The following is a 27926-nucleotide window of genomic DNA, read 5'->3' as shown; positions in this document are numbered from 1 at the left end:
AGGAGAGAGCAGTCAGGCAGTCTGTTCCCTGACTCCTGGGTATGCAGCTGTTGAGCCAGCTGTCAAATGCTACATGTGAGAGAGCTATCATTGATTTGCAATCGAGAGAAATAAGTTGAATTTATTATTTCGAAGATTGAAATTGTAACAAAATGTTTACCATCATGATCTCCAGAGAACATTGCATTGTCCTCACTAGTAAATTAATGGAAGAATAGATTAGAGGCATCAATATACAGCAGAGAGCAGTTAGTAGAAAATCTGTATTTGATGTGAGATAGACAGCTTGCTAGAGTTTCTAATGGTAAATCAGCATTGATATAGCCAAGTCATAAAACAACAGCTGTAGTTGGAGGCAGCAGCAGATCCTCCAAAGTAGTTTAAAAAAATCTTATCTTTGTGAGTTTTTTTTCTGTCGCTGTATTATTCAAATCTAAGTGTATGGTGTATATTTTAGTGAATAATTAGTTTATAAAGCTATTGTTTTGTGCTAGGAAATCTTCTGCACTTTTGGCAGCTTCAGATTCTTCTTGATCTGTTGCTGTAATTTCCTAAGAGAGGTTTCTAATCCCAGTTTGGGTCAAATTCAGTCTAGGAACTGCTGCAAGACAAGTCAGCACAAATGGCTGGAGAGACTGAATGCTCTTCTCCTTAATTGATCGCTGATTTAAAAAGAATATCTTGCAAGATACTTTATGATGTTTATGGTCACAGAAAACTATACATTAATGTGTTAGACAACATTATCGCCTATGATTGCATCTCACACAACAGTTTTATTTTCAATCTTGCTTTCAATAAAAACCTCAGATCAGATATTAAGGCCAATACCCTGATGTTGTGCTTGGACAGCGGCTACTCACTGGCAGTATGAAATTAGTGCAATTGGGTGGGTAGATTCCAGCATATCGACCGCTAAACTGATTCTAGGGGCAAGTTTTTGTGTTTGGATGTTGCAGTATTGTACTAGATTCATTATTGCCTGCACAATATCCTAGCCCATTATAATTGATCCCATAATAAATTCAATTTTTAAAAATGTATTCTTCATGCGATGTGGTCGTCTCTGGCAAGGCCAGCATTGGTTGTCCATCTTTAATTGCCATTAGTTTACTAGGCCATTTCAGAGGGTGGTTAAGAGTCAACCACATTGCGGTGGGCCTGGAGTCACATATAGGCCTGACTAGTTAAGAATGGCAGATTTCCTTCTCCATTTTGGTGAACCAGGCGGGTTTATCAACAGCAATTGATGATAATTTCATGATCACCATTACAAAGACTAACTTTCAATTCCAGATTTTTTTTCAATTGAATTTAAATTCCATCAGCTGCCATGAGGGCCTCGTAGCTGACACATTTATTTTTTAATGCTACTTTCTGTTATTTTACTGTACTCTTTTCATGCACACCTCCAACAGCAGCATTCTCATTGCCATCAGTTGCCCTTCATATCTGTAAGCACAGCTCAGTATGGACATTCCATTCGGACTGTTAAATCTGTCTTTTGGAGGGAAAAGAATTCCTGTGAAAAAAGTAAAAGCAGGTGTTCTAGCTTCTCAAATGTCTGGTGCCTACCTACAGGACTTATTTAATACAACTAGGTCACAACTACTCGAGCATGGTGGAAGACCCCTGCCTTCATTGTCTATAATTTATCAGGACACGTACTGTAGCATGACCTGGAGACTATATCCAGTACATAGAAATCCCTATTATGATCCGAGTCAGCATTGCATTGAGCTTTTAAACTACCAACTCATTTCAGTTCACCACTGATGATATTTGCCATGTTGGCCACATGTCCATATATCATTACATCAGTCAGGCTACCAAAATCTTTTTTTGTCAGGGGCAACAAATTTGTCATTTTCCAAGTCAAAAGGGGAGAATAACTGGAGAGGGCCTAGAATTTCTGCAAGGTATGTAGGTTCCCAAAAATGAACAGTTTCATTAATGCCATTAATATAGCTATCAGAGCAGCAATGACAACCTTGTGGAAAATATGAATTACAATGGATATCACTCAATCCATGCTCAAGCGGTCTTGAAGCACCACGACAGAATAATACCAGTGTCAGCCAAATGTATCAGCAGCCATAATGCATTCATTTTGAGGCAATTCATGATGCCATAACCACCTCTGAGGAAACAGACAAAATGGATGATCAAGCTAGTAATATCATTCTGAAATCCATGCACCAATATGGACATAAATAAAGTGATGTTTTACCCAAAATTATAGAACATATGATTGGTATGCTATAGTAGCACTTCAAAAGTCTGGACAAATCAGATGGAGATCTCCATAACAGCCCAAAAGGTCAGCATCTGCTGTGTGCTATATAACTTTGTCAGTTGAGTAAAAGGGAACCCATGCAGGCACAAGGACTGGAAAGCAAACCTGCAGTCTTGGATATTTACAGCATGGATGTTTATAGCATGGACAGCATTTAGCCCATCATTCCTGTACTCACTGTTTGATAGAGCAATCTAAAGCTAATCCTACTATCCTGCTGACTCTCCACAGTCTTATAGGGGGAAGGACAAGAGGAAAACGAGGAGGGATGAAAGGATGAGCCGAGAGCATACCATCTAAGAACCATATAAAGCGGATGACAAAATATGTAACCATTCTGTGAGTGAAAGGAAGTGTTGGCCTCCATCCGCCACCATTTAAAGTGAACTTTCACTGATATGATAGTGAGGGGTTTTGGGGCTACTGTTTTACAGGTTGCAAAGCTGATGTGCATGGTCCAAGCATGGCAAAGTAGATAGTATACATGAAATAAAAACAGAATTACCTGGAAAAACTCAGCAAGTCTGGCAGCATCGGTGGAGAAGAAATCAGTCAACGTTTCGAGCCCTCATGGCCCTTCAGCAGAACTGAAGCATAGTTTCAACAAGGGAGAAATATAAATTGGTTTAAGGTGGGTGGGGGGGAAGAGACACATTGAGGGTGTGGTGTGAGCAGATAATCAAAAGATGTCAGAGACAAAAGGGTCAAAGAGGTGTTGAAGGTGGTGGTCTTTGTCTGAGAAAAGTGCTAATTAAGAATGCAAGACAGGATATTCAAAGTACAGCTCTAGTGGGGGTGGGGTGGAAAGACTAAAGGTTTTAGTTTTAGATTTAAAAATAATGGAAATAGGTGGGGAAAGAAGAATCTATATAAATTATTGAAAAAAAAGGCGGGTGGGGGGGGGAAAAGAAACGGGGTGGGGATGGGGGGAGGGGGAGTTTAAGATCTAAAGTTGTTGAATTCAATATTCAGCCCAGAATGCTGTAAAGTGCCTAGTCGGAAGATGAGGTGCTGTTCCTCCAGTTTGCGTTGGGCTTCACTGGAACAATGCAGCAAGCCAAGGACAGACATGTGGGCAAGAGAACAGGGTGGGGTGTTAAAATGGCAAGCGACAGGGAGGTTTGGGTCTTTCTTGCGGACAGACCGCAGGTGTTCCGCAAAACGGTCGCCCAGTTTGCGTTTGGTCTCTCCAATGTAGAGGAGACCGCATTGGGAGCAACGAATGCAGTAGACTAAGTTAGGGGAAATGCAAGTGAAATGCTGCTTCACTTGAAAGGAGTGTTTGGGCCCTTGGACGGTGAGGAGAGAGGAAGTGAAGGGGCAGGTGTTGCATCTTCTGCGTGGGCATGGGGAGGTGCCATAAGTGGGGGTTGAGGAGTAGGGGGTGATGGAGGAGTGGACCAGGGTGTCCCGGAGGGAACGATCCCTACGGAATGCCGTCAAGGGGGGTGAAGGGAAGATGTGTTTGGTGGTGGCATCATGCTGGAGTTGGCGGAAATGGCGGAGGATGATCCTTTGAATGCGGAGGCTGGTGGGGTGATAAGTGAGGACAAGGGGGACCCTATCATGTTTCTGGGAAGGAGGAGAAGGCGTGAGGGAGGATGCGCGGGATATGGGCCGGACACGGTTGAGGGCCCTGTCAACGACCGTGGATGGAAAACCTCGGTTAAGGAAGAAGGAGGACATGTCAGAGGAGCTGTTTTTGAAGGTAGCGTCATCAGAACAGATGCGACGGAGGCGAAGTAACTGAGAGAATGGGATGGAGTCTTTACAGGAAGCGGGGTGTGAGGAGCTGTAGTCGAGGTAGCTGTGGGAGTCGGTAGGCTTGTAATGGATATTGGTGGACAGTCTATCATCAGAAATTGAGACAGAGAGGTCAAGGAAGGGAAGAGAAGTGTCAGAGATGGACCATGTGAAGATGATGGAGGGGTGGAGATTGGAAGCAAAATTAATAAATTTTTCCAGGTCCCGACGAGAGCATGAAGCAGCACCGAAGTAATCATCGATGTACCGGAGAAAGAGTTGTGGGAGGGGGCCGGAGTAGGACTGGAACAAGGAATGTTCCACATACCCCATAAAGAGACAGGCATAGCTGGGGCCCATGCGGGTACCCATAGCCACACCTTTTATTTGGAGGAAGTGAGAGGAGTTAAAGGAGAAATTGTTCAGTGTGAGAACAAGTTCAGCCAGACGGAGGAGAGTAGTGGTGGATGGGGATTGTTGGGACCTCTGTTCAAGGAAGAAGCTAAGGGCCCTCAGACCATCCTGGTGGGGGATGGAGGTGTAGAGGGATTGGACATCCATGGTGAAGAGGAAGCGGTTGGGGCCAGGGAACTGGAAATTGTTGATGTGACGTAAGGTGTCAGAGGAATCACGGATATAGGTGGGAAGGGACTGGACAAGGGGAGAGAGAAGGGAGTCAAGATAACGAGAAATGAGTTCCGTGGGGCAGGAACAGGCTGACACGATCGGTCTGCCAGGACAGTTCTGTTTGTGGATTTTGGGTAGGAGGTAGAAGCGGGCCGTCCGAGGTTGGGCGACTATCAAGTTGGAAGCTGTGGGAGGAAGATCTCCAGAGGAGATGAGGTCAGTGACAGTCCTGGAAACAATGGCTTGATGTTCTGTGGTGGGGTCATGGTCCAGGGAGAGGTAGGAGGAAACGTCTGCGAGTTGACGCTCAGCCTCCGCGAGGTAGAGGTCAATGCGCCAGACAACAACAGTACCACCCTTGTCAGCGGGTTTGATGACAATGTTGGGGTTGGACCTGAGAGAACGGAGTGCAGTGAGTTCAGAGAGAGACAGATTAGAATGGGTGAGAGGAGCAGAGAAATTGAGACGGCTAATGTCACGCCGACAGTTCTCAATGAAAAGATCAAGAGAAGGTAAGAATCCAGAGGGAGGGGTCCAAGTGGAGGGAGAATATTGGAGGTGGGTAAAAGGATCCGTTGAACGGGGAGAGGACTCCTGCCCAAAGAAGTGAGCACGGAGACGAAGACGGCGGAAGAAGAGTTCAGCATCATGCCGAGCCCGAAATTCATTGAGATGAGGGCGTAAGGGTATGAAACTAAGTCCTTTGCTGAGCACTGAACGTTCAGCATCGGAGAGGGGAAGGTCAGGGGGTATAGTGAATACGCGGCTGGGGCTGGGATTGGAAGATGGGGTGAGGACGGAGGGACAAGCAGGGGTGGAGGGTCCCCGATGGGTGTTGGAGTCGATGAGTTGTTGGAGCTTGCGTTCCTTAGCACTTGAGAGAAAGAGAAAAAGTTTCTTGTTGAGGCGACGGATGAGGCGAAGAATAAAATGAAACTGGGGGCACGCGCAGCTTTGAAAAAGGGTGCGGCGGTGCTGCTGGAGGGAGAGGTCAAGTGTGTTCATATGGCGGCGCATGGCACTGAGTGTGGATCTCAGAATGCGACGGGAACAGCAGTCCGAGAAACGTTTTATGTCCCGGAGATACCTGTAATCCTGGGTGGGTTCGAAACAAGAGGGATGGAATTTCAGTTGAAATCCACGTGGGGTGAGTCGGAGACGGAGACAGTCACTGAGAAAGGAGATATGGCTGTGAAAGCGGGTTTTAGTAAATACCTTGTCAAACACCAGGAGAGAAATGGAAAGCAATGAAGGTGAGCAGGGCAGAAGAGACAGTCGGAAATCCTGTCGGAGGACAGAACCATACTTCTTCCAAGAATACATGAAGCCTGCCTTGGAGCTTTTCCTCAGTCCTGAGAATTTTTATGCATTTTTGCCCATGGGATACTGCATTCACTCCATTCACCACCTTGCCATACTTGATGGGCAATATAGGAGGATTAACCAGCTCTTCAAAAATGGCCACTTTGCTGAACAACATTTCAATAGAACCTCCCCAATGCGGGGGGTTGTTCTTTGGCTCCACCAGTCATTTTAATGCAACAGGCGGCATCTACATGAAACAGTATTGCACCCATTAAGTTTTGCAGCAGAGCTTCTGCTTCTCAGATGGCTTGGAACCCCGGCCCAGGCAAAGGACAAGCAGGGAGCATATTACTTGAATGAGCCAACCCAACACAATCTGTATGGTCTTCCTAGCATATGGGCAGAATTTTTCGCTCATCGGGTGGGTGCACACCCAACCCAAACGAGCGTAAAAGGACAGGTGATGACATTGGACGAGCGTCCCGACATCATCGCGCACTTGCATGATACTTTCCATGGCAGGCGCATGTGCGAGTTGGAGCCGCGCCCACCATTAATTAAAAAGCCAGTTAAGGCCCTTGACAACCTAATTGACCGCGATTTAATGTTGCCCGTGCGATTTTTCACTCGTCAAACGGGCAGGCAGGCAGCCCACGATTTGCAAAACCTCATCCACGGGCAGGATAAGAAGGGTCAGCAGCATTGTCAGTGTGAGTAGTGAGGAGTTTTGGAGATAACTTGTGGCTGGTGGCTTATTGGTATTTAGCAGCTTAATTTCTGATCGGACATCATTCTTAGTATTTCCATGCATTTCAGGTCTCGTTGGTTTCTTCCAGGCTCCCAGAGGATTCAGATCATGTGGACCCTTCCGGGTATCCAACAGCCTTCCCTTACCCTGGTAATGAATTTGTGGTCTCTGCTGGAGGCACCTGCTCTGAGGAGGAAGAGGGGGGCAGAAGAGACAGGAGGCCAAGTGTCCCAATGCAGCTTCCAGGGAGGAACCTGTGGCAGGAGAGGCACAGGCACAAGGGGCAGAGGGCCAGAAGGTAGTTCAAGGCGGAAGGGGCCACAGAAGACGCCACTATCCTGCTGCCAGTGTTTACAGGCAGCGATGCAGCTACCTCAATATGTCCAACGTGCAGTGCCGAAGGAGGCTTTGTCTCTCAAGGGAGACCGGGACCTCCATTTCTCAGATGATCGGGCCTGAGATCAGCTCTGACTATGTGGGTGGACACCTCGTGCCAGTGGCTCTGAAGGTCACAATGGCCCTCAACGTCTATGCCTCCGGCTCTTTCCAGGGCTCAGTGGGGGATCTGTGTGGAGTCTCCCACAGTTGCATCAAGCTGGTGACAGAAGCTCTGTTCAGGCGAGTATTGACTTTCATTCATTTCCGTACGGACAAGGCCAGCCAGGCTGAGTAAGCCAAAGGTTTTGCAGCAATTGCTGGTTTCCCCCGCATCCAGGGTGCCAGCAATTGCATGTGGCCATCAAGGTGCCAGCGGGTCAGCTGGGTGCCTTCATTAACAGGAAGGGATTCCACTCCATGAACGTGCAGATAGTGTGTGACTACAGGATGGAGGTTCAGCAAGTCTGTGCAAGGTACCCTGGCAGCTCCCATGACACATATATCCTGAGACACTCCCGGGTGCCGAGGCTCTTCAGTGCTCCAGCCCGACTGGATGGATAGTTGCTAGGTGACAAGGGCTATCCCTTGAAAAGGTGGCTTATAACACCACTCCGCCACCCAAGAACAGAGGAGGAGCAGTGGTACAACAGGAGCTATGCCTCCACAAGGCTGGTAGAGAGAACCATAGGTCTTCTGAAGATGTGCTTCTGATGCCTGGACCATTCAGGAAGCGCACTGCAATATCTCCCAGAGCGGGTGTCACTGATAGTGGTTGCATGCTGCGCTCTCCACAATCTGGCACTGGCAAGGGGGAGCCACTGGAGGAAGAGGATATTGACACGGCTGTATAGGCCCCAGATGATGAGTCCAGTAGTGAATCAGATGAAGGCCACGGTGAGAAGAATGCTGAGGGCATGGAGCCAGATCTCTGTCACCTCCAGGGAGGCAGGGACGCCTTGATCCAATGCTCCTTCAGCTAGGTTGCCAAAAAGAAACTACCACCTTATGCCAGGGCTGCCGCCTCCATCCTGCTTTGCAGAAATTACCCTTTCATTGGCCCCCAAGACACACTCAGTGCCTGTGCAATAAAATTTTGAGCCACCCACGTTCAGCATTATATAATGGCCTATCCTGGACCTACAAACCAAATGAAGCATACTCAGGCCAATTACACAAAAGCAAATGCAATTTAATGTTGGAACTCACATAGTATTGAATGGAACAATATCCAGTGTTGGTGGTCACATCATTAAAAAAAGAAAAACAAAATGATCACCCCTCACCAGTCCCTCTTGTGCTTTAGGTGCTTTAAAGTTATGTTTATGGGTGTTGCGTCTAGGTGCTCCCCCTTCGCTGGCACCGGCATTGGAGACAGCTGGCTGACTCTGCTGTCTTGTTGGCCTTGAAGACCTTCGCGATCGTCCTCTGGCCTGTGCTGGCCCTGCCTGGGAGGGAACGGCCGGTGCCACAGCTGGCATCTCCCCAGTCACTGCAGCCTCATCAGATGCCACGGATACTGGCAGAGGGGCGGAGGAGCTGCTGCCACCATTCAGACCGCCCTGAGAGGAGGCCGCAGAGACGACAAGCAGTTTGTGCGCCAACTTGAGGTCGTTGTGAACTTCCCTGCTCACCATTGATGGATGGGCACCTAGCTGGGATGCTGGGTGCCCCTTCCATCTCACAGACGGACACTGACCAGCTGAGGTCAATGCACTTGTGAGGGCTTGCAGATCCTAGAGCAACCCGAGGAACCCCTGATCTCTCCATGGAGGAGGCATTGCACTTGGCCATGAGGGTCAAAGCAGTGCTCATACTCCACAGGGACTCCTCCACAACAGAGACCATGGCATTCTTCGATCTCCGCCAGATCCTCCTGCACACCCTGCTGGACATCCAGCATCTGCTCCCTAATGGACGACTCCAGAGGCCCATCATCAGCCTTCGACTGAGCATCATTTTGGTCTCCAGCAGTCCTCCGACTGCCGGCGCCCTGGGAAATCTCTGCCTCCGCCTGCACCTCAAGCGAGTGGGAAGTGCCCTCACCAATGTGCAGTGAGATATTAGCCGCTGAACTAATAATGCCCACCAAGGTGCTGGTATCTGCACTGGTGCCTGGTTCAGAGACTGGGTGTGACACAGGTGCTTGGGGAGCATGGTGGTCCTCTGGGGTCAGGAGTAGCTCCTGCAGATCCTGTGCTTTGCTGCTTGGTGGCAGATCTAAGGGAGAAGAAGGACATGTCATTAGTTAAACTCACCACACTGTCACTGTGCATGCCAGTCACCCTGGTGAGTCAATGGAGATGTGCATCATGGTGCCATCGTCTTTCAATGGTCAATGAGGAATCCAGTCTGAGGGCTCCCATCAATGATCAGACTGCACTAGAATGTTTGAACCATCCGAAACTCTCACCTTGGTGCACTGCACTCTTTCCTTCGTCTGACACCCCAGCCTCACCGTGGCTGGTTGACCAAGGTGCATGGCGCCTCTCGAGCTCCAAGGCCTCCTGCTTGTACCAGGAGAGGATGAGGAGGTGTGGGGGGTCCTCCACAAGTCTGTGACCTCTCAATATTGTTATGGGATGTCTTCACCTGAAAGGACAGAGGAGCTTTGATTAGTCCATTCTCTACCTGCAGCGCCAATGTTGCCTGGCCAACGCCAGCTGAGGAGCACCATGCAGGGCACATCAGAGTCGTGGCCCACGAGGCGCAAGGCACTCAGTCAAAGCAGCCAGTGCTCATGTCCTTGGCCAACTCCGGCATGATTGACAGTCTCTAACACTCCTGAGCTCCACGGGGGAATGGCCAGCCCAAAACAATTCAACACACTGACCCATGCCAACACGGTACTCACCCTTCTTGAGTGCAGCAGGTCATTGAAGCGCTTCTGGCATTGCACCTAGGTGCGCCTCACCACGTCGTGGCTGGTCACCTGGGCTTCCATCTCCTCCCATGCCCTCTTTGTGAGTGTGGTGGCCTCCTCCTGCCATCTCTCGGGACAAGTGTGTCCCTTCTGGGAGCCACCTCCTCTAGGAGGGCAGCAAGGCACTCGTCCGAAAAACAGGGCTGAGTGCCCAGCCGACCTCACCTCCCATCTGGTGTCTGCATCCTCATTTTCAGCTGCTGCAACCCCAACGTGGGCTGCCTCTCTGGGGCTGCCTGCGCCATTTTTGAACCGGCTGCCAGATTGCCATTGGACCTGCTGGACAACAGGTCCCACCCCCACCTTCTCAGATGTTCTCCAGCTGGTGTTCACGCTGGGCGGGCCTTAGTTGGCCTGCCAGCGTGAAATCGCAGTCCGGTCCCAATCGTGGGCGGCAGTCAGCTTCCCTTCTGCTCCCACAGAGCCCGACCGATGAGCAAAAAATTCTGCTCTATGTGTATTTATGAGCATAGGTCATTCTTTGGCCTGATCACAGCATTGGCCCTATTATATTCATATTGAAACACTACACCCTGAAACTTCATTTTCAGAGTTATCTGTCCAAAAACTAGCTGACGAGACAATACCAATGTAATACATTAACATTAGACTAAAGAAAGCTTCTCAGCCAAATTATCAATAGCAACTCATTGCTAGGTTCAGAAGGAATGTCAGTTAGCTAAAGCTTACAAGTAAATTAAAAGATGTGAATTCGAGAAAATCAGTTTTCTCATCATTTAAATGATCATTGAACTAGTTTGAACACACAATATTAATAAATGTCTGACTTTCCATTTACCATTGATTTCTGAAGTTTTAAATACTAACTTCAGTTTTCAAGTTTTACAAATTCTGTTTTTAAGAGAAGTTTTCTTTTCAGCAGCTTCACTGTATTTCCTGTAGGCAGATCTTATACCCCACAATCTGGAATTAAACTATTATCTTTTCAAAAGTTCTGTAATGATTACCCTTTTCTGTTGTGATCTTCTTATAGGATTAACTGTAGTCTCAAAATTGGCAGAATAACAAACTTAGATCTGAACATTTACTAAAGTATTTACTTACAAATAAGAAACATGAAGCAGTGGCAAAATTCAGCAAATCCTGAAAAGTACAGTAAGCAATTAGAGAAGTCAATTGCAATGCTGACATAGGATTGATATCCCAGAGGATTGTATGTGCAGTGTTTAGGCAAAAATTGTTTTTTGTTTCAAATGATTAAGTACATAAAAGTACATTCAAATACCAGAAGCTTCTTTTTTTAACACGTGGTTAGTTGGCAACTCTTTCCCCATACAACTTACTCAGGAGGAGACAGATGAATTTCCTAACTGCAACATGATTTTTAAATCATCTTTCAATTTGATGTCAAGTTTCCAGTCAAGCTTTGACAAGATTATCTTCCATCAATATGATTAACAAAGCTTGACAACATTCCAATTCAAATACACATGCAATTTCCTATACCAAATAATTACACATTTTCCTATTGAAGCTAAAATGCATTCTCAACTAGTTTTATTTAATTAATAAATATATGAACCATGAACATTCTTTATCCCATTCAGAATAAGAGAGACTTATTTCCATTCAAGTGACAGTTAGCATATAATAGTGACAACATAATCAGTTCAATTAATAAAGAAGAAAAGTTTGTTTTTTGCTGGAAATATCATAATAGGTTTAGATGAGAAAGGCCCTGTAACACAGTTAATCTCTTTTTTGCAGAGCACCAACCCTACCATATCCTGATTATATAAGCTAACTGTTTCTTAAATGAGTCCAATGTCCTATGCTCAATCACTCTATTCCAGCTGTTGATCAACTTCTGTGTAAAGAAATCCATCAAGAAATTAAAGTGAATTGTGATGGCATTACTTTTTAACATCTACTACAGATAGTGTTATTTAATTAAAGACTTACATGTTAATTATCACATGAATTAAGTAGCATTAAAGAAGTTGATACAAATCAGCAAGATTAATTAATTTCTAGCATTTAATTTATTTTTGATTTGGGAGACTTGTGCTGTGCTTTTCTTTTGTCAAGACTATGAATTAATGTTTCCCCCACATCACAGTGAATGTTAATAAACAGACTTTTTAGAACTTGTTTTGAATGAGCTCAAGTCCTGATGCTTTCTTTCTTTGACTGAGTCCAGAAGAGATCGATTTAAGGAAAATCAATTAGTAAAAGAAAACTGAAATATAATTTTATCTAATTATTCTTAATAATTTGATAGTATATTTACACAGTGCTACCCCTTCCGTGCATGGTATGGATTGCGGGGATTGAGGTGTTTTATTGACTCTCTTAATCACATTTTGGTTTAATGTTTGTAAGTTTCCTTTAAATTTTGTCTTTGCTTTTGCAGTTTCCCTTTAATGGGGCTTTTTAATTTGTCCCTTTAATTTGGTTTGCCTGGGTCTGTTTAAATCTAGCTTGTTTTACTGTTGCCTTAATGGAGGTGTAACTAGGAGCTAGATTAATTAGGAGATTTAGGAGTTATTATTGTAATAATTTGTAGATCTAGGTATGTGCTTAAAATCTTTTCTTCTATTAATAAATGTTTAATTTAGTTTTGTAAAAAAAGAACCTCTAAGTGTTGGTGGGCTCATTACTACTGAATTCAAGGCACGCATCTCAAAATAAAATACAAATTGCAAAAACAGTTGTGGCAGCTGTTTCAAATTTCCCTCTGGGATTTGAGTAGCTCAGCATTTACCATCCGCTGCGTTATAACAATGATAAAATTGGTGGAAGCCAGGAAATCTTTCATTCCCATGTGCAAATTGTAAATTACAAAAAGAAATAATGAGCAGTTAGGCCAAGTAGTGCACAAGATACTATATACATGCAAAATATAATCTTGTCTGACATAATATTTGTTGTAATATTGATGTAATCCTGCTTGTCTTTATATATAAAAAAACATTGCACCCTTGGGAAGAGCACATGGGTAATTTAATGAATAAGCAATGCTTCCTACATTTGGACTCCAGGGGTGGAGGGAGCTCTGCTGCCACTAAAGCGTATGTCTTTATCTAGCAATGGTGTTTGAAAAGAGGACAGTAGTTCTGCAAAATCTTCAAAAGTAGGTAGGGCTGCTTTCTGCAGCATTTTTCTACTACAAGTATATCGCACCTTATTTTTACCCAGCTCTCACAACAGCTGATAGTAGTGCTGCAGGAATATAGGGGGCACAGACTTATAGCAGCCCACCTACACACTCACCTTCACAATATAAATGTAAATTCTTCTTGTTCCACTGCACTGCAGTCACTTGGTGAAGTGTGCTCTTGCTGACAACGTGGGGTGTTAATGCACCAAAAATGATAGGAAGTGCTGGGTCTCATTATTATAAAAGTAGCAGCAATCTGTGAATACCAGTTAGACACCCCAGTGCAGCACTCCAACCTGGGCCTACCCAATGCAATCCAAGAGGCTGGGAATGCAATTGGGAGGAGGCTTAGGATAGGGCATTTGCAGTCCACAGTTTGGTTGTGGAGCCAAGAGGAGCACACCTGTCCCCTCCCCCTCACCCCTGGCTTCACATCAAGATGAGTAAAATTGGAAAAACATTACCTTAGTATCACTGGTACAATTGCACAATTGGAAAAATGTGTCAAAGCTACGCCGTTCTGCACAAATATTGTAGAAGGGTCCTGAAATAGCCACGGCCCATCTTTGCATAGTTAAGTTGGAAAGCACTGCTTCCTGATTGGCAACAAGGATGCCTAAAAGTAGCAAGACCCATATGGTGGTTGGCATGTTACCAATCTAAATTGGGCACAGGACCTCACACTCAGCAATTGGTTTATGTTATTTTCCCAGCAAGGTCCTGCCAGGCAGTGATGGGGCCTTCGAGCTCATTCTCTTCCCACCTGCTCACCGAACTGCAGCCAGAAATATAATGGAGCCACCGAGCCTATTCCGGCCCGGATCCCAATTGCATGCCCCGGGGTCGCAACCCAGGGTTTGGGAATCCCTGTCCTAGAAACTATCTGTGCAGCCTCCCGTCTCCTCGAATAAAACTTGAATATTGAAACATCGCAGTATGCAGGTCTGTCTGGTGACAGCGCCCGATGTAGCTGGCGTTAACATGGCGGATGCTCAGGTTGAAATCGCCACGTTTGCTCTGACGGAGCCCAAAATGGACACGTGCGCTGATGCCCTGCATCCCTACCAAACTGTTAATAACCAAAATCAAAACATTGCAGAGGAATTCACGATAGGTTGAACATGCCTTTAAAGGCATGTTCCAACACGTGGCTGCATCTTAGCGGCTCACTCCAGTTTTAAAATATAACGAGTTAAAAAAACACGTTGCAAATCAGAAAATACCTAATCCTCGGGAACGAGCAAGACCAAAGTAGCAGCAAAGTAGTTTTCACTGTGCATATGCTATCGCTTTTATTCAAACAATAGAACTGTGTCAAAATAATAAAGAGCTTATTCTTGAAGGGGATGTAATTAATTCCATTAAGTAAACCAATAACTAACCTTTAGTAGTGATACATTTAGAATTCTATTTTCTTTGTAAGCAGACTGGTTGGAATTTAGGATTGGAACAGACACACACCTTTATCGGTGAGGATTTTGTTACCACATAGCAAGCGATTGTTTGATATTCAGTCCACACTTTGCGATGTGTTTATCACAGGAGGGAAGCTGGCGATGCTGAGAGGGACAGCACCAAAGTTGGTAGTGGCGGTTTGTTTTTAGCCTTGAAGAGACTACGCCGTTTTCGGGAGAGAAGGTTCCAATGAATGGCAAAATTGTCTTGGTTACGTTTCCAACACATGGTCACTCACGTCGAATCTATCACGTTATCCCTAATAATGCCTAAACACTTCCAAAACTATTAATGTTCTTCACTGCGACTCTGGGTCCATGATTAATTGCCCTTTGGCATCCTCAACTAAGTTGTTTCCAAAACTTTTCTTTAATCTCACCAATGTCAGAGGGGAACTGCGGATTTAACTGCTAATTCGTTTCATGGACAGTGTACCAAGAGGAGGATCCACCGAACCGCACTGCAAACTGGAGAAAACCATTCGACTTTTCAGTGGCACATCTTTGTGCAAGGCACAAATATCTTCAATGAGCATATTAACATGAATTAAAAATATATGTACTGTCTCCCAAAGGCTTTGAATATTGTATACGATAATATTGTGCACGTTACGATTGACTTGATCAGATATTCCAAACAATAAATCTTCAACAATCTCAGTTTGGTAATCAGAGCACATTTAGTTAAGCAGAATAATTGTATACTATGCTCCAAATGTACAGAGCTGTGCGACTATCTTGTTATATACATTGGGTTTAAAGAAACTGCGTTGAAATTTAGATTTGACACATTTTCAAACGGCATGTCTAATATTTCATGGACTAGGGACAAATTCTTTCAACTCAACATCGAAAGGCGGAAACCATCGCTTCGGATAAACTCTATGCCTGTCGCGGCCATTGGCTCAGCTAGAAGTTGATCGTGTGCAAGTTTGAATCTTGGTCCTAGAAGTGAGCCTGACATCCTAAATACATCACTAAAAGCACATCCACTGCCACACAGCGACCGCCTATGCCCTTACCGCTGACGTTCCTATCCCTATTTTGTCATCAATATACCTGCTAATTCGATGCATTCCTGGCTGGCCTCCCGATTTCTGTCACCTATAAATCCCAAATTGCCTAATCGCAGGTACCCAGTCATATGTAAAGCATGCTCGCTCGTCATCCTCAATCTTTTCTTACCAACTCCCAACGAACTTGAAAATCTTCGCCCTTGTCTTCAAATTGCCCACGGCCTCACCTGACCCTAACTCTGCAAGTTCCACCAAACTTACTCCTCCAAAATCTTAAGTTCTCTGACTCACTGGCCTTTTATACACCACCACCCCCACCCCCTTCCCTTCAGCCTACCACTTGTTAGGGTTAGTCCTGGTTCTCATTCTTGTCTCCTGAGTCCGAAGGTTGTGAGTTAAAACCCCACTCTTAAGACCCGAGCACAAAAATGGAGGCTGACAACCCAGTGCAATACTGGGCCTCCCAGTATAAGCATTATATTATTTTATAAGCATTTTATACTATCAGCATTAAACCAAAATCCCATCCTCCTGTTTGGGTGGATGTAAAATATTTCATGGCTCTATTCCGAAGAACAGGGGAGTTATTCCTTTTTTGTTGGTCAATATTTATCTCTCAATTAAGTGGCACATCTGTGGTCATTATTACATTGCTGTTTGTGGAGCTTGCTGTGTGCAAATTGGCTGCCGCCTTTCCTACATTACAACAGTGACTTCACTTCAAACAGCACTTCATTGGCTGTAAAGTGCTTTAAGCCGCTCTGAGGTGGAAAGCACTGAATACATGTGCGTCTTTCTTGTTTGCTTTCTAGTCTTCATATGTCCTTGCCTTCTCTCTGGAATTCCTGCTTAAACCTGTCCACTTCTCTACCTTTTAGAACATTATTTCTGACAAAATTATAATTACGAATCTCCCTCTACGTGGCTCCACGTCTATTATATATGTTCCTATGTCTGAAGCACCTTGGGATGGTAAGCATGTTCAAAGCCTGTATGAATGCCGGACTTTGTTAATACAGCACTATAACACAGTTGCTGTGAAAAGATTTGTTTAATTCAATGGGCAAACTATTATTTCGCTGCGGTCTGCGACTCCAACTAACTCTATGGATTCCAATATTATACGTTGCCATATGATCATTTAATCTGTGTCCATTTTCTGTACACAATCAGATTTCCGAAGCTGTCTCTCAGCCAAGCACAATGTGAATTGGGATTATAATCTATAAAACAAGTGAAAGTGGTGAAGTATATTGCAATCTGATTTACAGTAGTGCATGCATCCCCCACCCCGTTGCCAGCGCACACATTGGTATTTTAAATTGTTTAATGAGCTGTCTTCGGAAAGTGCCACGTGAAAATTACAAGTCTATAGGAATCACAGACTTGTTCCTTTGCAGCTGGCCGGAGATCGACATGCTAGAGATGGGAAAAACGGACCCAAAGGATTTAGCTGCCATGCCTCTGCTTTACATCGCTGCTCTTTTTTTTATTCCTGCGATACCTCGCTCTAACTTTTCGCGCTCGAATACATTCAGGCGCTGGGCGAACTAAAATAAATAAATCTGCTTATAATGCAGCGGACGACTGTACATAAGGTGCAATGCGCCCCATTTAAATCAGCAATATCCAACACACTTATTCCTTTACAGAAACAGACACCTTCACGCTGAAGGAAGGAGACTGCGGGCTTTAGGCAGTCATCACCCATATCAGTGCTGTGCATACATAGTAATGCAGCATGCTGCTGAGCTAGTTGTGGGACTAGAATTCATTTTTTGTTACTCAGCATGTATAACCTGTAACCATCCTTTCCGCAGTCCTAACTCGCTTCCTATCCGCCATGGAATGTTGGTGTAATTGGATTTAGGGAGATGCCACGATTGGTTGAAATGTATTTTTTTAGAGAAAAGATTGCATTTCTTGATGAAAGGAGTATATTACACAGTGGATGTAAGGCACTGACAAAGGGCGATATATAATCACTGTGTTACACGGATAATTTCTACCTGTTCTGGAAATAGTACATTAACCGATCACTTGCAGTCACGGCCATATTAATCATTCTTGTTTTTTTTATATAACGTATATTATGGAGAGAAATGAAACGACTGCACGAGACGCCCACGGTACGAAGGGGATTGAATGAATGAGATAAGCGGTGCCACAATGTCAGAATCCGTCAGTCGCAGCCAAAAAAAGAACTAGCATATTTGTTTTCCAGGGAGAAATTCCGAGCTACGTGAGCAGCGTTGTAATATGTCATGAAAAGGAAGCGACGTGTTTTAAATGCTCCAGGATCCCCTTTTCAAACTGACATTGGTGACAAACTGCCATCTAAATTGAGCCACCGAGGGATTTCTCTTGACTTGTGTTGATTTGGAAAAACAGAAATACAATAAAATGAAGCCCAGCCGTTGAGATTACTGGTTGGTTGATTTAAATAGTGTAAAACCGACAAGCTGCATTCGCCTGTTAAAGGCGAGAACGCCGATTTTCATGAAATCAAACGAATGATTTTAATGTCAGTTTATGGATTTGAGGCACGATTTTGGCAGATCTTGTGGGCCCACTAACGTCCACCTTGGCATTCTTTTCACGACCCGAGCTGATAAGAGTTTATGGATACCAAAATAGAAATTGTGCTCCCGATCTTTGCTCTTGTTTCTTGAAACCTTATTGCTCTATCTTCGGTGCGGTCAGCATTACACTTTTGTGGTTGCCATTGAGTAAAGTCCACTTTATTTGTCTAATTAATTTTCTATTGCGTTAAAGGCGTGAAAGAAGCCGGAACCTGATTTGATCCAGTACAATATTCGCCAGTTTTAGCAAATGATGAGCTCTTAATAATTGGTTTCCAATGTATATGGGGTTGTCAGGAGTATCAAGGTGGACAGGGATACCTGCAATTTTCCTGCTTATCTGAACTACGGTGGACCGATTTCTATCTCGATTCTGTGTCCTGGATTTTAGCCAATTGATAACACTGGGCTAAACTGTCCTTTGTCTTTGAGGTTGAGAAACCCCCAAGAATGGAAGCAGGTTTGTTACGTGGAAAAGATTTTACGTCAAGCAAGGTGTTTTTATTATTCCTTTTTTAGTAAATAGGACTCTGAAGGCACACAGCCATACACCCAACACAGTCACACACACGGACGCTGTAATTCACATTGTCTCCATAAGGATGTGTTGTTGACTGATTCCTCAAACAGAGAACCCAGGAACCTCTGAGTATTGCAGTCTCAACAGAGACAGACTGAAGGATTTAGGCAGAAGCTCCTGTGTGTGGCACCATAAAATACAAGAGTTCAGCTAGTGTGGCGGTTGGTTTTACTGCTATTTCAAAGTCCGTTCTCCAGATAGCATTATCAAATTCTTCGCCTCTAATGGAGTCCCTTCCACGTTCACGATTCTACAATGAAAGCTAATGGTTTTGCGGCACATTTTAGGAGAATGTTACATGGATCCATTAACAGGCGAGTCGATCACAGAAATATTCGTTGGCGTTGTTCCGGTGGGCTTCAGTACAAATGGGTTATCTTGCAACCTCATTATTGAGCATACGCGCTGCAGCTATGTGGAAGAATGATGCTGTAAGTATGTTTGCTGTTTTTTCTTGTGTGTGTGATCACCCATCTCTTGTTGCAGTTGCTATACTTTGCTCTTTACTGCAATTACTCCGAAACATAAGATACGCTCATCTGATTTCATTTTCTACACTGCAGGTTTTTACTTGCACAATATATCATCTACTGGGTCTAAGTGACGCTATGTTGAAACTGAGGTCCATTTGTCCTGTGTACAAATAGGCTTTTCTCATTCCTTTGAACGTATGCATTGCTAAATGCAAATAATTGATCTAAACCCAGATAATTAAGAATTTGCATTATTGGGTTAACCAGACTAAAAGAAAAGAGCAAAAAAGATTGCAGCACGTTTATTTTATTTTTTAATCGGGCTTACTGCATTTTATGCCCACTGTAGACCAACTTTGCATACTTTCATACTTCGTTAGTTCCTGGTACAAGAACCGCTGTTGAATGCAAAGGAGATAAGCTGGAGTTTAAAGTGGCGTTCCATGGAGATGCAAGGACCCACAAAATAACCCTTGGTGTTGAGAGCCAAGACATGCAAACCCCTCCAACATGCCCGCAAGGAAATGCATTTCGTGATATTGAAGGTATGTCACATTTATACGTCTCCTGCATCATGCTTAAACCTGTCTCTACCACTTGCAACTGCAGGGGGCACTGCAGCTCTCTCATCTCAAACCATACTAATGCATTTCATGTGAAAGAATTTGGCTTTAGAATGAACTTCATCCCGATTTATTTCATGTTGCTTAACGGTTCACTTAACTCATCAGTTTTAATGTCTATCCTCTTTTCTACGTGTCTGTTGAGAAACCTTCGAATCACTTTTGCTACTTAAATGGCTTGCATATATGCTCATTATTAAAACATTTATGTCGTGTTAAAAGGTATTCTACGTGCGTTAAGATTTGTTTAAAATGTTTCAATGAGGTAGATAATTTAATTTATGGCAGCATTTTTGTTTTAAATCAACATGGAATAGACCACAACCTTAAATGATTCAACCATTTATCACTAAAACCTGAACGCCCACTCGGCAGAATGCTGTATTTCGTGACTTCAAACTGTTACGAAAATAGCTCCTCATATGTTATCCATTAAGTTGGTATTCCGTTACTACCACTGCAAATCAAACTGGTACTCGGCATCTAGAGTTTAGTTCCCCCTCCACCCCACTTCCCGGTACGTTAGGTAAAATGTCCTTTTCTTAAATTGCTACAGGACCGTAAGGTGCTTCGTTAAAATATCAGTTCTTATATTGCCTTCTCTATATTGCATTGAATTTCAAATGAAAAGAGACAAGTTAGCAAATCTTCCAGCCGCACAGTAAAATGCATCAAAAAGCCCCAGTGAAAAGCAATCATGACTAATAGTGATAGAGGATACGATGTTTTGTGTGAGTTGGGAGCAAACACCCCCAACACCACCACCACCGCCCCCCCACCCCTCCCCCACCCCCATATGATTTAGGAACACGAGCCCCAAATTATTTGTTACCCGACGTAAGGGAAAGATATTCTTATAAACCTGTCCTGAATACTCAGTAGTATGTAAATTAGGTCAGATGCCTTTTTTGGGTCTTCATGACGAGCGAGAAAAAAAAAGCCTCTCGGAATATGCGGAGACTGCGGTTTCCTTTGTCCTTATTTGGTGACTAGGTGAACTTTTCCATGTTGATGTCTTGTGGATTTTTTAAAAATCTCAAAGAAGGGAGAGGGAAAGAAAGAAACTGTGTGTTTTGGTGCAATGTGCAGATGTTGGTAATCTTCACCTTTGCAGGGGATGGAGCTTCCGAAAATGGGACGCCTCGGCTTTCTTGCGGTGGTGGTACTCGATCTCATCTTCCACTTGGATCTAATCGGAGCGCAGCAGGGTTACCCGACCCTGAACATCGCCATCATTTTGGGCAGGAGCCCCGACAGCACGGGCTTTAGGGATGTGTGGATCAAGGAAGATGCCCCCGATTTTCCCGTTGATGTCAACGTGGTGACCGTGGCGGTGAACCAAACCGATCCGAAGAGTATCATCACCCACGTGTGTGACCTAATGTCAGGCACCAAAATTCACGGTGTGGTGTTTGGAGATGACACGGACCAGGAGGCTATCGCTCAGATTTTGGATTTTATTTCCTCCCAGACATTTATTCCTATCTTGGGAATACACGGCGGCTCTTCCATGATCATGGCAGATAAAGTAAGTGCAGGGGAACTGTTTCAGCTGAGATTTTTTTTTACAGGAGCAATGTCTCTTTTCTTGCCATTGAAAAGTTCCTTCTAGGGAGAGAAATGAATGAATATTGATTTCCAGATGAGGACGCGGACGGATAAGGTAATTGCAATATCTGTGTCAAATAGCACGAAACAATAGAACCATCTTCGCCCCTTCCAGCTTAAACGAAGAGATTGTGTTCAATTCTCTGTTTTATCTGAGATCCATTTCGTTCCTGCCGTGATGAGCATTATCTTATATGTACGCATGTGGGGGGGATAATATGTTTAAAACTCAGCCAAAATGCAGCTAGCAATTTCGATTCTGTGCGATCGTACGACCCCAATTGCACTCATTTTTAAATTTGGCAGCAATCGATTTGAATAGTCAATGAACAGCATTGCCACGCTCTTGATTTCGCCATGCGTTCTGATACTTAAAAGTGCCAACCATTTATTGTTGTGCCACTTCAAATGAACGAGCCAGAAAGATGTTGTGAGTCTTGCTATGGTCCTGAAAGTGAGGGGGCGCAATGGAGTTACATTTCACTGAATTCATTCATGCACTCGAAGTGAGTCAGCCCCGGATTTGCAAAGGAATCAACTTTAAACTACTATGGTTGTCAAACGTTATTTTAAGAAAGCAATTCAAGTAAATTGTACAAGACAAAAATCAAAGATTAGCAGCAACGATATTTTTTTTAAGTGGATTGTTGAGAGCAAAGTAATCTCATTTGGTCAACAAGTCAATTACCATTTATCTAAATGGTTCCAGATAAAGGCGTTGTTGGCTAAACTCCCAAATCAAAGAAGAACTTACACTAGAAATTTAATGTTCCAACCCGGAACAGCTTCAGTTCAGTAAGAAAAGCTATGGTAACAAAAGACAAAAAAATTGATTTTAGTCAATTTATGGTTTTGAGAGTTTAATTTTAGTTTAGCTTAATTAAACCTTTACTTGTAACAGTCATGGTTCTTGGTGATTTATTCAGTAATGTGGACTAATACCAGCAGGAATTTATTACAAAACTTTTGCCATTGATAGTAAACATAGTTGGGAATGAGCATTACACTGTAACTTAACCTTAGACTAGAAGTGTTATTATAAACCATAAAAACAGCAGAATACATGTAACTGAAAAAGACAATTTCAATCCATCCAGCTGGCCCCAGATTCAGTCTGCCCCCCCCCACCCCCCGCCATACGCCACAACCCCGGCACCCCAAAATACATGGTTCAATAACTGCACCCCTCAGTTAATTTTTCCCACCAAATATCTGTCCATATGAACACAGTTTGAATAGTTCATTATGGAAAAAACTGATCCTGAGGTTAAGTGATGACCTTTTATTCAATCCGTCATCCTAAACTTATAACATACACTGTATCGCTTCAGTAAATTCAAGAAATTGTTGATCATATTTCAAAGAATACATGAAATGAGGGCTTTGAGAGACTGTTGTAATGACATTGATGCAAAATGATGAATCGCATAGGAGTAGGAGTAGGCTGTCCAGCCCCTCAAGCCTATTCCCACCATTCAATTAGATCATGGTTGATCTGTACCTTAATTCCATTTACTCACCATGATTCCATATCACTTAATACCCTTGCCTAACATGGTAGAGGAAGTTGCAATGAATGAATTATTTTACACTTATAATCTGGAATTATCAGAATTGAGAGTGTGGTATATATTGAAATGTCTTTTGATGTCAAATGTAAGGATGTCTAGCTGAAGCTATAATATTATAATTAAAAGGATTGAAAGTAAAGGACCAAATTCAATTGATTATTTATTTTTAACATTATTATAAGAACATGAGAGTTAGGAGCTGAAGTAGGCCACTCAGCCCTTCAAGCCTGCTCTGCCATTCAATAAAATCGTGGCTGATCTACCTCAACTTCATCTTCATGCACTATCCCCATTCCGTTAATTCCCTTAGTGCTCAAAAATCTATCAATAGTCTTGAATGTACACAATGACTGAGCATCCATGGCTCTCTGAGGTAGAGAATTCCAAAGATTCACAACCCTTTCAGTGAAGAAATTTCTCCTCATCTCAGTCCTAACTGGCTGACCCATCACTGTAAGGATCTGACCCTTGGTTCTGGACTGTCCAGCCAAATGAAACATTCTCCCAGCATTGACCCCATCAAGTCCCTTAAGCATTTTATTTGTTTCAATTAGATCTCCTGTCATTCTTCTATAGTTGACTTAATCTCTCCTTCTAGTACAATCCTCTCAGCGAACATTTGTTACACTCCATGTAAGGCAAATATACCCTTCCTTGGGTAAGGAGACCAAAACTGTGCATGGTACTCCAGGTATGGTCTCACCATGATCCTATAATTGTGGTAAGACTTCTTTACCCTTGGCTAAGATGCAATATGTCTTCCTAATTGCTTGCTGTTGCATGTTAACCTGTGTGATTTGTGTACAAGGCCACCCCTCTGAACATCAACATTTCCCAGTTTCTCTCAATTAAAAAAAAATTGCTTTTCTATTTTTCCTACCAAAGTTATATTATAGTCTATGTCCTTAAAGGTTTTGTGCCTGGTGTTTATCTGTAGGCTGAAATTCACACTTTTTGGCACCAATTTCACATGTAAAACTGAATTAAATACACATGACAAATATATACAAATATGTAAAAGTGAAAGCTATGCAAGCAAATCTCAAGACGGCAAAAAGAGAAATTAAACATAAAAATAACAAAAAAGCTACAATGTCTTCATGAAAAAGGTACAAGGAGAATAAGAAACTATTAAAACAAAAAGGTATTAGATTCCAAAGGAAGGCTCTGGAGTCAAAATCAGCTTTGCAGCAGTAAAAGAATGTTTAGAGAGCAAATTATTACTTAAGGATGAAAGCAATAAAGTAATTGAATGATGGGAAAAAGATATAGAACATAAGAATATAAGAACTAGGAGCAGGAGTAGGCAATTCAGTCCCTCGAGCCTGCCCCGTCATTCAGTACGATCATGGCTGATCTCATTTCGGCCTGAACTCCAATTTCCCGCCCTCCCCCCATAACCTTTCAACCATTACTAATTAAAAATCTGTCTATCTCCTCCTTAAATTTATTCAGCGTCCCGACACCCACTGTACTCTGAGGTAGTGAATTCCACAAATTATTCTACCACCCCTTATATATAAATTATTATTTTCCAGAAGTATTCAGGGGGGAGAAGAATAATTCAATATTCATTTATTATAGTACAATGGATATTCTATGAGCTATTTGGTCAGACAAGTGAATTGAAAGTTAACAAATCTCTGGATTGGTTGGCACATAACCTGGGTTGCTGAAGATTAGGAAGGAAGTATGTTAGGCACTGTCTATAGTGGTGAGAGATTCTTTGGGCACTGGGGAGGTTCTGCAAGATAGGAAGCAAGGATAAGAAATAATGATATTTTTAGAGGGGCATAAATTTGACCCAGAAAATTGGAGGCCAATTAGCCCAACATCGGTTAAGGACGGAAATACTGGAAACCACACTAATTTGGAGGCATACTTACATAACATGTCCTAATAAAAAACAATCACCAAAGATATAGAAGGGGAAGATACTGCTTGACAATCTTTGATTTATTTTTAAAAATTATAAATAAAGTAGATAGTGGAACTAGCTTTGACATAGACTATTCCAAAAAGTCTTTGACAAGACCCCACATGAATGAATATTAATCAAGCTAAAATTCATTGAGATTCTAATGTTGAATGTGGGACTAGATTAAAAAACTGGATAAAAAAGTAGGAAATAGAACATAAAAGGGATAAATGTCAAACTTGGGGTGAGGAGGCGTTGAGTGGAATGTTTGAACCTTTGTTTCTTATCTACAAAAATGAACAGGGACCAGGAATGAGCAGGCAATTGTAAGTGTGTTCAACTAAAAGCAGACACTAAAATAGAGAGTGCAATAGGGACGGAGAATGCAGTTAACATTTTAAAGAGTAATTACACTCTGTTTTGAAATGGGCAGACAAATGTTGAAGCTTTGCATTTTGGAATAGAAAATGAGAACCATAGGTATATAATCAAGGTGATTATAATTATTACAAGGAGACCTTGAAAATAATTGGGTTAATTTGTCACTTTTGATGTTGAGACAATGTGGAGGATTGATTAAACAAAGCAAATAAAACCTTGGGCTGCATAGCCAGAACATTGAAGGTCGACAGAAATTATGTTGAGGCATATACTACACTGCTCTGGTTCACTTGAAGCTCTCTGTACAGCTTTGGCCAATCCATTTCAAATTGAACATATGTGCATTGGTCAAGCTGTAAGAAAGGGCAATAAGAGTGACCTAAAGTATAAAAGGCATTGTGAATGGTTAAAAAAGTTAAACTCTTAGGCCCAGAGTTTTGCCATGGTGGAGAGGCTCTCCTGAACATGGCAATTCCAATTTTTGCATGGGTGGGATTAGAGAAGGGGTGCGTTCCACACATGTGGCCATTTAAGTCATCAGCTGCCTCCATTGAAGTGGGATTTTGGTAGGCTAGGAGTGTGAAACCCGATGCATGCTGATTAGAGTGGGTCTGAACTTTGTGCATTTATTTGGATAGCCAGGGTACCCCTTTGGAGAGGTAAGGTACCCCTTTGGATCTGGTCCTGGGACATGGTTTGGGCAGGTCATGCACCCTTTGGGGTAGGCCAGGTGTCCTTTAGAATTGTTAAAATTAGGCATAAACATGCGTAAAAAGTGCATATACTCATTAATATCAAGCTCATTGGAACTGTAAGCAGACCTGTCAAAATCAATTGTCAAAACTGTCACAAACGCCTGTCAAAGTACCTATCAAAGGGACCTGTCAAAACTGTCAAAAGCGCCTGCCAAAGAGACCTGTCAAAACTGTCAGAAGCACCTTTCAAAGGGACCTGTCAAAGGAGCTGTCAGCTGTCAAGGCATTTAAATTCCTGCCCTTTAAAACTTTGGAAAAAATTAAGTGTTAAAAAATGACTGCTTGCTATTTCACTCTGTCTGTTGAAAAAAAGCCAGAGGGTTTACATTACTGGATTAGTGCTGCATGACTGATTTCACAACTATCCATTATAACAGTAGGGTGCCTGCCATTGCACAGTTTGACTGACAGTTACAAGTTGTCATAAACTCTTTGATGTGGGACTATGAATTCTAATGCTTGTTGTTATAAGGGATTGTGCACTTGAATGAAATGTTTGTTGCTGTAAGGCTTTATTTAGTTGAAGGAATGTAAATGTAGTAAATGGGTTTTTACGAATGAGAGTGTTTCTTTTCAGTTAAGTGATCTGCAATAGACACTTAAAACTTTATTTTATAGATTTTTAAAATCTTATCTCTGCATGGGTCCTGAGGTCTGCACATGGTGGATATTAGGTGAATTGGCAGGGTAGGTATAAGGGTAAAGGATTGTGGTAGGGGGTATGGGTTGGAATGAGTTGGCGCTAAGTTGACATAGGGGCTATAAAGGGCCCTGGGTGGGTGGAGGGGCATAGGTTGTCATGGAAAGTAATGACAATTATGGGGGTTGGGTGGGGAGCATGTGGTGGCATAGGTTGGCATGGATGGGACATGTGAAGTGTGTGGGGGGCGGTGAGGGATGAGGGCTGGAGGGATGTTTTACGTTTTAATCTTCATTTTTAATCTTTGGACACGGTGCCAGAGCCCTGAGGCAGATCTTTGACCAGCGCGCCTCCCACCTGGCATCCTCCTCGGTTCTTCCCATGTTGTCTGCCCTGAGTTCTAAAACCCCCAGACTGAAAATCCGACACCTAGGCAGCCATTTTTAAAGGTCGGGTTTGCAGAGCTGGGAATTCTCCTGTCTCTGCACACCCGACCCAGGAGTGAAAATCTGGGCCTAAAGTGTAGAATGAATGAGCTTGGTGCTGGAGTCGGGGTGGGGGGTTGGTGGTGGGTGGGGGGTGTTGGGGGCGGTGGGGTTTTGGAGGAATCTCCCAAGTATTTCAACCTTCCTTCATATTTTCTAGTGGTACAAAATAAGTAACACGAATAATAGAGGAGGCGATGGCGTAGTAATTTAGAAACCCAGGGTTCAAATCCCACTTCAGTAGATGGTGGAATTTGAATTCAATAAAAATCAGGAATTAAAAGTCTAATGATGACCATGAAACCATTCTTGATTGTTGTAAAAACCCATCTGGTTCACTAATAAGGAAACCTGTCGTCCTTAACTGGTCTGGCCTACATGTGACTCCAGACCCACAAGCAATGTGGCTGACTCTTAAATGGCCTAGCAAGCCACTCAGTTGTAACAAACTGCTACAAAGTCACAAAAAAGGAATGAAACCGGACGGACCACCTGGCATCGACCTAGGCACTGGAAATGCCAACCCTGTCTACCCCTGCAAAGTTCTCTTTACTAACATCTGGAGGTTATTGCCAAAACTGGGAGAGCCGTCTCACAGACTAGTCAAGCAACAGCCTGACATAGTCATCCTCACGGAAACATACCTTACAGCTAATGTCCCAGACTCCACCATCACCATCCCTGGGCATATCCTATCCCACC

General features: G+C 43.3%; 1 protein-coding gene across 2 annotated transcripts in view; it reads left to right on the top strand.

The window, feature by feature from the left end:
• Positions 1-18873: 18873 nt before the first annotated feature.
• Positions 18874-27926, top strand: part of grin2aa (glutamate receptor, ionotropic, N-methyl D-aspartate 2A, a) — a 388199-nt gene continuing 379146 nt past the window's right edge. For both annotated transcript variants that reach the window (XM_078559026.1, XM_078559025.1), the window contains exons 1-3: positions 18874-19201; positions 19593-19788; positions 20981-21394. In XM_078559026.1, coding sequence (XP_078415152.1) covers positions 19768-19788; positions 20981-21394 — 435 coding nt within the window. In that variant the 5' untranslated portion in view covers positions 18874-19201; positions 19593-19767. The remainder of the gene's footprint in view (positions 19202-19592; positions 19789-20980; positions 21395-27926) is intronic.

Source organism: Cetorhinus maximus, chromosome 15 (genome assembly GCF_964194155.1).
Source record: "Cetorhinus maximus chromosome 15, sCetMax3.hap1.1, whole genome shotgun sequence".
NCBI lineage: Eukaryota > Metazoa > Chordata > Chondrichthyes > Lamniformes > Cetorhinidae > Cetorhinus > Cetorhinus maximus.
This window is presented reverse-complemented; position numbering and strand designations above follow the sequence as displayed.